The sequence below is a fragment of the Anneissia japonica genome, unplaced genomic scaffold (genome assembly GCF_011630105.1).
Source record: "Anneissia japonica isolate Jap-2015-1 unplaced genomic scaffold, ASM1163010v1 scaffold2878_len565122_cov162, whole genome shotgun sequence".
In the NCBI taxonomy this organism is placed as follows: domain Eukaryota; kingdom Metazoa; phylum Echinodermata; class Crinoidea; order Comatulida; family Comatulidae; genus Anneissia; species Anneissia japonica.
This window is the reverse complement of record NW_022758092.1, coordinates 369,415-382,221: the sequence shown is the minus strand read 5'-3', so window position 1 is coordinate 382,221 and position 12,807 is coordinate 369,415. Positions and strand designations below refer to the sequence as shown.

Genomic DNA, 12,807 nt, shown 5'->3' with positions numbered 1-12,807 from the left:
CAATATAAACAAATTCAAGAGATCTGATTTGACCATACACATTCATTTGCTATTACTAGATTGAGTTAAAGTTGAAAGTTTGTGATTAACTATTCATGTTTTGCGTAATTTCAGCAGCATCCGCATGTAATAATACACCATAATGATGATCGGTAAAGTACAGCTACTGCGCAACTAAAGATTTCTAAATATCTCACCGCAGTTTTAACAGATTTGAATTAAAATTTATTTTACTCTACTGCACAAGCCTGAGAAGTTTTCATCATTGAGTTAATTGTTATGTGAAAAGGAAAAAAATGCCAATAAAAGTAAAAATTGTACAAGTAAATGTGCTAATTTGTTCCTTTATTTAACCAAAAGATAAATATAATGTTTGATAGTACACAGATAGGCCAAGGCAAGTAATTATACAGAAAGAGACATTAGATAAATATCCAACCTTCACAAGTTATACAAAAGGAAATATAAAGGAAAAATATGAAAATATATGTAATTTTCCACTACAAAAGACTAGTAGGACTGGGCTAAAGCTGACAGTAGAGGGTGCTGTTGATGTCATGTGATGTGTGCAAAAGTTCATGTCAGCTCTCTGAGTCAGATATCATCCTGATATGACAAATGTTGCTTAAGTTTATCATAGAATTGGTTTTTATGTTAAATTCTCGCGGTCGCATGGATTCTAGGTTGCAATTTGGCCAAATCTATGTTGTGCAGAAGATGTAGGATGGTCACGCATGAGTAAATATGTTCTAGCGTCACGTCGTGCAAATCAAAAGCTTCCTACTGTAAAGCCTACACCATACAAGCAGGCAAATTCCAATTCATTCGAATGCCCCATCCCATAATGAACTACTATAAAATTAATATGAATGCAAAATGTGTACAGTAAGAATACTGCTCTGATGCGACTTGCGGCAGCCAAACTTCGAAGGATGGCGCTCTTTCATGAATTGTGCGAGTACGAATTGTAACAGTATGAAAAATAATATTCACTTGATGAGAAAAATAATTTTAAACCTAGTGAAAAAGTTAATATTGCTCATAAACAAATATGATACATTGATTTTGATTGGTTACACTATGGTTTTCAAATACGCATTGTACCCTGCATCCTTATAAGCCAATGCCATTTTCACCGGGTCTTCTGCCTGAAAGAGAGAGACAGAAAAACAAGTTATTTTTAGAATATGATGCATATTTTCTGTGTCCAGCTTTCTACTCCAGTCTAGTTTATTTTTCTTATACAGATGTTGTGGTACCACCCTCTTTTGTTACTCCAAATTCATTTAGATTTTCTATTTCTGGCAGTTTTGATCCATTATGTTTGCTTATATCAGTGGAATTAATTTGGTAAAAAAAAAAAAAAATAAACAAAATTAATGTCATATTTACCTGATAAATCCCTCTACCAACAATGATGATGTCACTTCCTCTATTGACTATGACCTCTTCTGGGGTCAAGTACTGTTGTTCCAGGTTGTCCTTCCCTACAGCCATTTTAACACCTATAAAACAATAATAAAAATGTTTAATATTAAAATTTCATTAAAAAATACAGTGAAATATATATTATTAATATTATTATTATTATTATTATTATTATTATTATTATTATTATTATTATCAATATTATTTACTTATATATTTTTTTCAACATGGATTGGAATAGAAAAATGATTTGTCCTTACCTGGAGTCATATGAAGAAATTTAGGGTTGGAAGAAATTTTTGAGGTTGAAATAAATCCAAAAACAAAGTCAGAATGTTCCTCAGCCATTAAAACAGTTGCTAGGGAAGCAAAAACAAATATAACATAGCACTGAATGATTTAAATCAAATAATACATGTTATATTAATTATTCTTCTTCATTCTCCTAACTGGGGTTTTATGTATCATCAATATATAGGCCACTAGCCCATATATTATAATACATTCAAGAGTTTTCAGTGTTGCAAAACATTCATTTCTCTTCTGAAAAGCAAAATATTTGCTAGTTTTTGTGTTAATTTTATACTGTATTAGAAATTAATAAATAAAATTTGTCAATGTAATTTGTATGTATAATACAATTTAGGAATAAAATCATTTCTGATCTGAGAATAGAAAGAACAAATGAATGTAAAATAGAATTCATCTCCGATTGAACTTAAATTACAGAGTTTACATAAAATGCCACTGGAGTGTAATCTTATTCCATCTACCCTTCTCAACTTCTGAATTAAGAACTTTTAAATGAAAATCTAGAAAATAGTCTTTTACGTTTAAAATCATATACCGTAAGTGTAATAAATGGTATAATTTCTAATTTTGTTAAAAAAAATATTAAAGTACCTTAATTTTGAGTGTAAAATTCATTTATTTCATTTCTCTTAAACCCGTCTTTATCAATTTCAATAATATGTAACCAATTCAGAGAAATAATGCACTTGAATTTGTCTTTTTATCTGTATTTGGTGAAATAAATACTGATTATGAATATGAATACTGAATACTCGATGTATAAAGAATATCTGACAATTTCTGCCGTAATGCCAACGCTAAGAGCCAATTTTGAAAAATTAGAAATTAATTAATCAGTATAGTTTCCTAAAAAGTTTTGCATTAGAATGATTGCAGCATCATCCAATGCCTACTGCCTGCAACCTTTTTGAGTACTGGAAACATACAAACAACTATTTTCACACCAGTAAAACATAAAACATGGCTGTATTCAACTGGTTTGTTTCGTTACAAAGATATATTTTGTTGAGTATTATTTTCATTCGACTGGTTCGTAAAATCGACTTAGTTGACAATGGGAATTAACATAAACAAAAGTGCGTTAATTTACAATGAGTTATCCATGTGACTAAAACAAACATTGCCGATTGGTCAGTTTAGTAACAACATTTGCATTAATATAATTTAGATTAAACTTTAGAAAATAATAATTATAATATTTATCCACATAACGTCAAAAAATATTTTATTATGCTAGCTTGTATCGCAATAACTACACATCCATTTTGTTTTGTCGAGTATCCAGTTTTCTATTATTCGCTATTGACAATCCTTGGCACAAGTATTGTGTGTCTAAATAAATAATAATAATAATAATAATAATCTTTGTTAAGTAGGATTTTACCACAGCGCAGACAGGCGTGTTTGAACAAAAACGACCAGTCGAATACGGCCGATGCTGTTTGCACTTGGATTTACATGTACTGTAGGTTTTAAGGTACCGTAAGGCGACCGGTGTATAAGGTGATGAGTTTGACAAAATTTTTGAATGATTTTTGTATGTCATATTTAAAAAAAATCTAAAATTTGTATGTCATGTGTATTAGTCCACTCCTGTTTTTCGATCATAATGTACTATTTTAGGCCTCGTCTTACACACGAATATATACGGGTAGTACAATTGTTTGCATGCATGATTAGTCTAATCGTGGTTATACTGTGAAAATGTTGAGCGGTGCATATGTCTTAGCATGTGCTCAGAAAGGTTTAACAAGGTCGTGCTCTTCACATTGTACTACTCTATTCAGCAAAAACAGTCATGATATTCTTTCTGCGGAGCTTGGTCAACCTTGCCTTTTGACTTGGGTATAGCCTGACCAAGAAGAATAATAAACAGGCTTTGCGTACTGGACATTCTTACCAGGTACATAGACCTCACAAAATTTCAATCCAAGCAGGCTTTTAGTAAGTAAAACTATTTTAGATATACATCTAACATCCAGCTTTTAACCATCTTGATAGACACATAAAAATTAAAGCAGGCCTAATTATTATAATGTCATCAGTTCTATTAATATTTAGGCAACCATTTTGATCAAATATAAATACAGTATTATCAGGTATTACCATCTGTATATGTTCCTTGTGCTAGGTTCCCCTTGGAGCTCATCTGGCCAATCAGAAGACAGCCTCGGTCTTTTGGCATTCCAACTTCTTTAAGGCCCTTAATGACACCATCACCCGGCACTGTATGAGCATTAATGATGTGAGCCCAGTCACTGGTCTTGAAAATGCCTGAGCTATATTGCAGTTTCACTGTGTTGCCGATGTCTGCATATTTCCTGTGCATGATGGGAAAAATGTAATTGATGACAACACCAATGTTACACTGAGGGAGTAGAGAAAGTGGGGTGGAATTTGAAATACCTAATCCATGAAGCGATGTTTAAAACTATGGTCTGTTCATACAATACGGACGACAATGTGGTGGTGGCACACGTAAGGGATCATTTTTAATAATGAACACTCACACCGAAAAAAAATAATAGACCAATTAAACCCAAATATATTCCATATCAGTAAAGTGTAGTCACTGGACACTACTGTATTAGTCATCTATTTTCCAGTGTATTATAGAATATCATTACGATAGAAAGTTCATAACGATTCCAGCTCTCTAATTAGCCACCATACGTTAACAGGGGAATATTCATGAACAAGTACTATATACTAGAAATTGCAAATTGCAAGTGAAGTGCTGCGAAGTACAACTGCATATAAATGTTGTTCGAACAAAATTATTTATGCGAGTCAAGTGAAAATAATGAATAATAAAAATATAACAAATAATATGAGACACGACCCATTGTCTATAATTAGAACACTTCTCATTAGGTAACAAAGTCGTAATTTTTCATTTTTTTCAAAAAGTGTCTATAGTGGTGAATTATGGTTTAGGTTTTTTTTAATAAAGTTTCAAAAATTGCTATGTATGTGGAAAATGTAGTTGATTACTAAAGGTTACAATTTTTATTTTGAAGACTGCATGGTCTAGGAAGAGTACATTTTTTTATGGGGCAAGTTTCCAAGGGCGGGTTTTCTAGGGGCGAGTTGACTGCCAAAGAGTGTTGCCAAAGTGCGAGCCAGCGTGTTATTTGATCTGAAAGTGCGAGACATCGCAAGTGTGAGCCAGCGAGCCATGACGTCATGACAATAGATAGAGACGTTAACGAGTTGTGCGAGGTATTGGCTGAGATTTGTGGAGTACAATTCAAAAAACAACTATAGGTCTAATAATGAATTATTGTGATGTTAAATAGACAATGTTAGCTATCAAAGAGCGACGTTGTTTTTTATTGGGACCTTCGTTCCTTCAAGGCTAGGCCTATACCATCCTAGCTAGTCTAGGTCTAGAGAGCGCGAACATGCGGACGTTGGTACGAGTAGGTTAGTCTACAAACGTCGCCTAAAGTAATTGATTTTACCCGGTAGAACGAAAGAAGGAAACTCCGCATTTCAGTCGTCTTAGGCACTTGTTTTTTGACAAACAATGACCTTTCAGAGGTCAAATTGCTGTCGAGAATATGAATTGGCTGCTTCGCAGCAAAAAGAACCTACCTGTCTTCAAATATCAGGAATTGATGTTTGTCTGCTAAACTTAGCAGCGATTTAATGAATTCCTCATTGAAATCATCCAGAACATCCACATGAGTTTTCAAAATACAGATGTATGGACCGACAAGATCTGCAAGCTAAATACAAATTTTTTAAATATGTAAATGATACTTAGGAACTTTATCTTTAGAGATTTCAAGGCAGCAAAAGGTGTAATAAAAATAAAAAAAATGTTTTTCCTGAAATTTCCATTTTTGTTCATGGCAGCAGGTATGCTAATTGGCCAAAGATTAGATTTTATTATTATTCGAAATCATCATTATTTGCGGGTTGCGGGTTCAATAACAAGCTATAAAAAAGAACTCTTGCCTAAATTTGCAGGAACAAAAATACAACAAATATAGTAACAAAGTTGTTTTTTTTTTCCCACTAATTTTTCTGCTTTCCTATTGGTTGCTTCCTATGATATCAATGTATATGTTCCATGTTAACATCAGCCCATGTCATTCTGGACTTGATAATAAAATAATATAATGAGCCAAAGAGTCAAACTTTGGACCATTGCGCTATGCCTTGCCTTTTGGAAGGTCCCATAACACTCCAAAATGGTCACTTGATCGTAGGCAATATAGGCATTAATGAGGTTTCTCACGGGAACGAATATGTGTACACATACAGTATGTTTAGCTATCCGTTTGTAACGGTTTGTAGCCATGCTGTGCTTTTTTTTACAATGAAGCGAAATTTAAGCGCGGCGTCGGGCCTTAGGCCAAGCCTAGGTCCTACCTAAGCTTAGGCTATTCCGTTTTCTTTTTCTTCTCTTATCATGCTTCTTAAAATTAGATTTCGGCATGTCCTAAAGCCGAATAATACTCCTTCCCTTGTTGCCCAGAAGAGTTGGTTATTTCATGACTCCAAAATGCCTTGCTACTATAAGCTAGGCCTAGGGAGGCCCCTAGCTAAGCCTAGGCTACAGGACAATCCTGACACCACCAAGCACCGATGTTTTTTAATACGCCAAAATGAGACGCATCCTATCGTAACTTGCTGTCTTCAAAAATCACAAAAAATGGCACGTACGTATTAAAAATACATTTATTTTTTAAACTTACTGTAAAATGTGAAAAAAAAAACAAAACAAAGATCATACATAGTACTAGAAATCCAAAATTTACCTACGCGTTTTTCACGTATGTGTAGTAAGTGAGATATGCGTGTCGGCAACACGGTTAGCGGATAGCAACCGGCGTATGATGTCATAAATGATGACGTATATGTTACACTAACCATATGCGTTCGCATGTGAAACCTCCCTATTGTGAAATATAATATCCATATTTATTATAACTATATGGAAAAATATTAATAATTTAAATTATATTTACTAAAATAGTATATATACATATAATACCTTAGATATTTGTTAAAAATTATATATTTTTTATTGTTATATTGTGAAAGAAATAAATGTTGATTTGATTTGATGTCTACTATTACTATGACATAAATTGATATACATACTGAACATTAAATATAAGTCTACCCAAGTTTACTAAGCAATCAAAACATTATGGTATGAAATATAGCTCACCTTTAGAACCTCTTCGCATGTTACAACATCCACAGAAAATGCTAAATTTGTTGCTTTCTTCTCCATGATGTCCAAGAGTTGCTTAGCAACAACATGGGAGCAAGCTTCCTTTCTGTCTTTGTATGTTAAACACTGAGAAGCAAATAATAACAAAAACATTCATATTGTTACAGAAAATGTCTGGCTTACTAATATGCATGGGCGTAGGCTGGGGTAGGGGAAGGGAAGGGGTAGAACCCCCTCCCTGGTGGCAGCAAATCAGTTCCACTAAGTGGTTCAAATACTAAATATGACCACAAAGTTTTCATTGGAATAGGGATTTACTTCTGCATTCTGGGATTAAGTTCCATTTTCTCATTTTTCACTCCCACCATTTCCTCATTTTTCCCTTTTCCAAAACCAGCCTATGCCCCTGTCATGGAGGTAAAATATTATATGAAAATACCGTAAAACTTATAATAGAAACACAATACTCCAATTTTCTATTAGTAACCGACCGTAAAAATTTATCTTCAATAATGACCCATGATTCTAAGATGACCCATTAGGGTTATAATTGGAATACAAGAACTTCTTATGCACATAGTTACCAACCTGAGAGATTTGAAATGCGTGACTATACCAGTTGGGTAGAAGGCGGGGGGCTGCGGCCACCAGGGTGCCCAGGGTCCAGGGGTGGTACCCAGTGGGGGCCCTGGTTCCAGTCACATAATCATTGGTTGGTTGTGACAATGAACGCGCAAGACTGCACGTGACTACTAGATTCTACTGGCTGGGTTGTTTTGGTCAGGAAAGAGAAATTTTCTTGGTGAATTGAGTCTCGAACGAGATAACGAAAGCTCTCCAATGACTCAAGTTACTGCATGACCGCTTTTATATTTTTAATAAAACCAATTTCTTATAATTTTAAATACATTTTCCGCTGAATTTGTGATAATTCATTATCAGGCATAGACTTGTGCTAAATTGACAAATTTATGATCACGCATGTGTTTCTGCAAAAATGCATGTTTCATCCAAAATCACTTTGAAATGCACGACCGTCTAGAACGATGCGAAACAGTTGGTAACTATGTATACATTTTAGCCCTACAAATGACAGTCAAATCAAGAGTTTATCTTACAAGAGGTTTTTTAATTTTGATTTTTAATATCTATGTAAATCCAATTGTAACCCATACTAAAAACCAAAGAAAGGAATAATGACCCAGTTTCTATCAAATGGTTTACTGTATGCTAGGTCTCATCACAAAATGAGTTTTGTGGACATTTAGTCTTTAAATCAAACTCCTAGATTAAATACAACTGGAGAAAGTTCTTTTTGAAATGCAGATTTCTGGAAAACATACTTAAAGAGAAAATCACTCTAAAGATGGTTTATGAAAAACACTTTAAAACTAAACCAACTCAGAACCTTTCCATCAGAACACTTGAATTTGATTTTTTGTCAAAATATGATTTTACACTCTTTCTGAATATATCGGATTTCACACTCTTTCTGAATATATCAACTTTGTTGAAATGTGACTCATAACAAATTTCTGTTATTTTTTTTAAATATATTTAATTGAGGCTTCTAAACCAAAACCAGCATACTGTCGCTAAATGTTAAAATGAGATGTGGTAGTATTGTATACATTAGAACAGAGAAGCCATAAAACTTTTACTAATAACTTTGGCAATAGTAACGTAATTCCAGTAAATTACCTATTAACATTTATAATGTGAAGAGTATGAATATATTAAAAAGTAAATTTTCTCTTTTTTTTTTACCACTGATGCTGTTTTTGTCATAGAAAACCCCATTCATTTGGCATCATAGAGAATAAACACAAAAAGCATTAAATCATCATCAAGTTACTGTATGCAATTAAATAAATACCAGTAAATGAAATAAAGCGCATTGGATCAAGCAATTATCATACATAAATGTTCAATAAAAAAAAAAAAAAAAAACGAAATTTAAGAGAAAAGAGCATATGATACAGAGATTTTAAAAACAGCCCATAAAGGTGTTTGACGGTAATGATTCCAATGAAAAGCTGAAATAAAAAAATTTAAAAAATAGTAAATAAAACATCAAAAATATCATTCAAAAATACAACACACAATTGCATGTAAATGGTATATACAGAACAAAAATAAAATTTTTCTTTCAATTATATTTTAATTTCCAATACAATACTTATAAATAATCCCAAATGGCATGTGATGTGCATTATAGAAATAGGTAAAACCACAAGGGGAATATATTACACTTCAATTAGTGTCCCCTGGGGGTAATAGGGGTACCCCCTATTCAGGGGACACCCCTAAGGGAACACTTGAAGGAAGGAAATTCAAGTTTGTATTTAACCCATCAATATACTGTTGCATTGACCTGAAACATCTTTGCCACTAAATCCCGCCAGGGGGCCTAGACAGCCAGCAGGCCCCAATCTAAGTTTTGTTTGGAAAATCCTACCTACGTGGCACACCCCAAGAAGCAGAGAGGGCAGTGGCAGCGCCAGGATTTCTCCTACGGGGATCCAAGGCCCAGGGCGGGGGATGACGTCCCCAACAAGAACAAAGTGGGCGCGGTAGGGCGTCATTAAAAATATTTTGTGGTTTCAAAGGCTTATTTAATCAATTTGAGAGTATAATTAACATGTGGATGTGGAAAATATATAATTTTATTTTCTCCCGGACGAATTGTGGTTTTTCTCAAGGGAAAGGGGGGGGGGGGGGTATNTGGGGCAAAGCCAATAGCAATATCATTTTGTACAATAGAAGATATAATAAAAACTATTCAGATAGTTTTCTCCTGATGATTATTAAAGCAACTCAATAGAAATGTCAAAACACTTTCAACAAAAACAACAGTGCCTATATACTGCAAGCAGTTATTATTATTAATATGCCATGCAAACCTTCAATAGTTTAAAACCATTCGGTCACGGCAAAAATTGATTGGATGTGTGAGTGAATTGATTTAATTTATTTGGCACAGTTTTTTGAGGCTCGACTCTCAACCTTGTGGTCAGGGGTTCGAAGCCCTCGCTGTGCAATTCTCTTGTGTCCTTGGGCAAGACACTTCTCTCTTTACCCAGGAGTAAAAATGGGTATAATGGTAATGCTGGGAAGGTAAACTCGCTGTGAGAAGCATTGCACAGTCTGGCCCCGGACTTGTACAGTTTCGCCTATCTCTTATTTTAAACATTATTTTTATTTATATATTACTGTAATTATGTATTTAATAAATGTATCACATGATATACAAAGAAGATATGTTAACAGATCACTAGCACCAATTGTAGATAAATATGAATTGATACATATAATTTATTGTGCATATATCAAAACAATAGTATTTCATAAATATTTTAAGTATTAGTACTCTGTATATCATCAATACGTTTTTAATGTGCATACTTAGGTGCACTTCAATTGCTAAATATACACTGATATGTCACTGATGAATAGATCTGGTTGTCTGTCTTGAGAATAAGGCTTGTGTCCTATAAATAAAATGCTCATTTGTGTTTCCGCCGCACCTTTAGGCTGTAACGATCAAGAGGAAACAGTCATTAAGAAACTGTAAGTAGCGGTTTTTACTACAAAGAAATGGGAATTTCGAACTAAGTAATGCGTATGCGCAGTTACCAAATAACGTCCATGAATTATCTATAAAAACACAGTGAGCATGCGCTTGGAAATGCTAGACAGCCAGTGAGCATTTGCATTGAGTAAGTGATGTTATCGAGCCATGTTGAGCATGTGCAGTTACCAAAAAGATGTCTCAGGAACCAAATAGCTGCTGCGAAGAGGGTATGATTACCAAAAAATTGTCTGAGGAACCAAACAGCGGCTGCGAAGAGTGGTATGAAATAGAAACGGATCAAACTTTATATGCAACAATTGAGCACGCGCAATTCAGCTAAGCGATCAGGTTACAGATGGAAAATAATGAGAACTCTGGTGGGTTGAAAAGCCTCTATTTTGGCTATCTTTACAGATCAGCGTTCGTCAGAAGAAATTTTAATTGAATTATCGCAAAAAAAGGTTTACTAGGCTCTATCGTCGTACCTACCTATGTAGGCCTATGCATTGCCAATCCCATAAAAAACTACGACAGAAACTATGACACAACCTAGGGCCTACTACTAGCCAAGGAGTAGAGCCAGGGTATTCCACATTTATTTTGTCGAAAAATACAGTGCCGCACGCTGGAGAGGGTTAGGGTTAACTATTAGGCCTAAAAAAAACCAAAAAACTTGTTTGTTTGCCGTCATCCGCTGCCCCTAAAATCTTTTTTCCACCCGCCCCTGTATTCAAATTTTTACAATGTGACAGCAAACAAACAAGTTTTTTTTAGGCCTTATCAAGATACGGTACCCATGTTTATTGACCCATAAAAAATAGCCACACACTGGCGGCAGTAGTAGAAGGGCCTAGCCAAGCTAGTGGGGGAGGGGGATGAATACAAATAAATAAAATAATATTAAAAAATAATATTATTATTATTATTATTAATATTAATAACAATAATGGTAAATATGCAGTTTGGCTCAGTGGTTTTCATTCTGGTTGTAAAATTTGTAGTCAGCAGTAGTACAAACCCAAACTGAAACGGTGTCCAACCAATCACGGGCAACCATGTATAGATACCCCGAATTGCATTGTTGACAGGCTGTCAAGTGGCTAAGGCTATGTTTCAGCCATAGGAGCTACCATTTTCATGGCATATAAATAAATTGGAGTTAAGTATTAAGCCTCTTAAAAAAAAAAAAAAAAAAACAGCAAAAAAAAACAAAAACAGTATTACCCCATGGATGGCAAAACGATCAAGGAAAACCAACGTAACAGATTAAGAGGCGAGATCGATATTTATAGGGGAAGAGGGAAAGGTGCAACACAGCAAGAGAGAAAGATAGATTTGGCAGGGGCGGATCCAGAAATTTCCAAAAGGGGGGGCCCGGAAGAGGGGGGGGGGGCAAAAGTTGGGCCGATTGAGACAACACTGTCGTAGGGGGTCCGGGGCATGCCCCCGCGAAATTTTTGTGTTCTAGACGCCCGAACATAACATTTGAGGCATTCTGGGCTATCATTTTTTTCTTTTTCTCTCTTTTTTTCTTCTTTTTTTCTTTTTTTTTTACCGGGGCCGGGCCGGGCCCCCCCCTAAATCCTCCCCTGTTTGGCGTCAACATCCTGAGACATTTGTGCAGCAGTGGACCGACAATAGCTGATGATGAAGCCTTTGAAGCCATTCCTGATGATGACATAATTAATGTCGAAATATTGAATCCCAACACGATGGCGTGTATTTCAATACTTGGAGTATGTATTATACTTTCTTAACTGAGATTAATTAGTGGACCTTTCGGTTTAAGCCTTTTGAAGGTTATTAACGTAATTAACTTATACACATCCTGGTCTCTTAACAACAGTGAACAAAAATAATACTAAATATAGAAATAAATAATAAAATTATTGCCGAAATATTACAATGAAAATCCAAATGGAAGAATTGAATGAGGTAAAGTTGTTGCGGCATTTTTTTATAGGAAATATTTCTTGTTTATTCTTTGTAGACCGTTCAGTAGTATTATACAAACATTTTAGTGTATTAAAATTTATTCTTGTCTTTATTTTTTTTTCTCCTCTTTTTCTTTTCCATTTCTCTTCCTCTTCTTTCTCTTTCCCTCCCTCTCCCCTCTTTCTTTTCTCTTATTACCCAGCCCGGTACGACGGCTAGTTCAGCCGGGGGGGACAGTCTGCCCCCCCCGCTTGTTACGCAACTGCCATTTCGGTGTAATAAGCGCTTTATAAATCTAACTACATTACATTACATGACAAACACCATGAACAAAGATGAAGTAGCACATAAGCTTTTACATATCTAC

General features: G+C 34.7%; 1 protein-coding gene across 1 annotated transcript; it reads right to left on the bottom strand.

Moving 5' to 3' along the window:
* Positions 1-328: 328 nt before the first annotated feature.
* LOC117125011 (uridine 5'-monophosphate synthase-like) lies at positions 329-7,057 on the bottom strand (the record flags this gene model as incomplete). Its single annotated transcript, XM_033271365.1, is given in 6 exon segments — positions 329-1,148; positions 1,393-1,505; positions 1,689-1,787; positions 3,847-4,061; positions 5,338-5,471; positions 6,926-7,057. Coding segments are annotated over 6 exon segments (768 nt in total), but the record flags the coding sequence as incomplete, so codon positions are not given.
* Between the last annotated feature and the right edge of the window lie 5,750 nt (positions 7,058-12,807).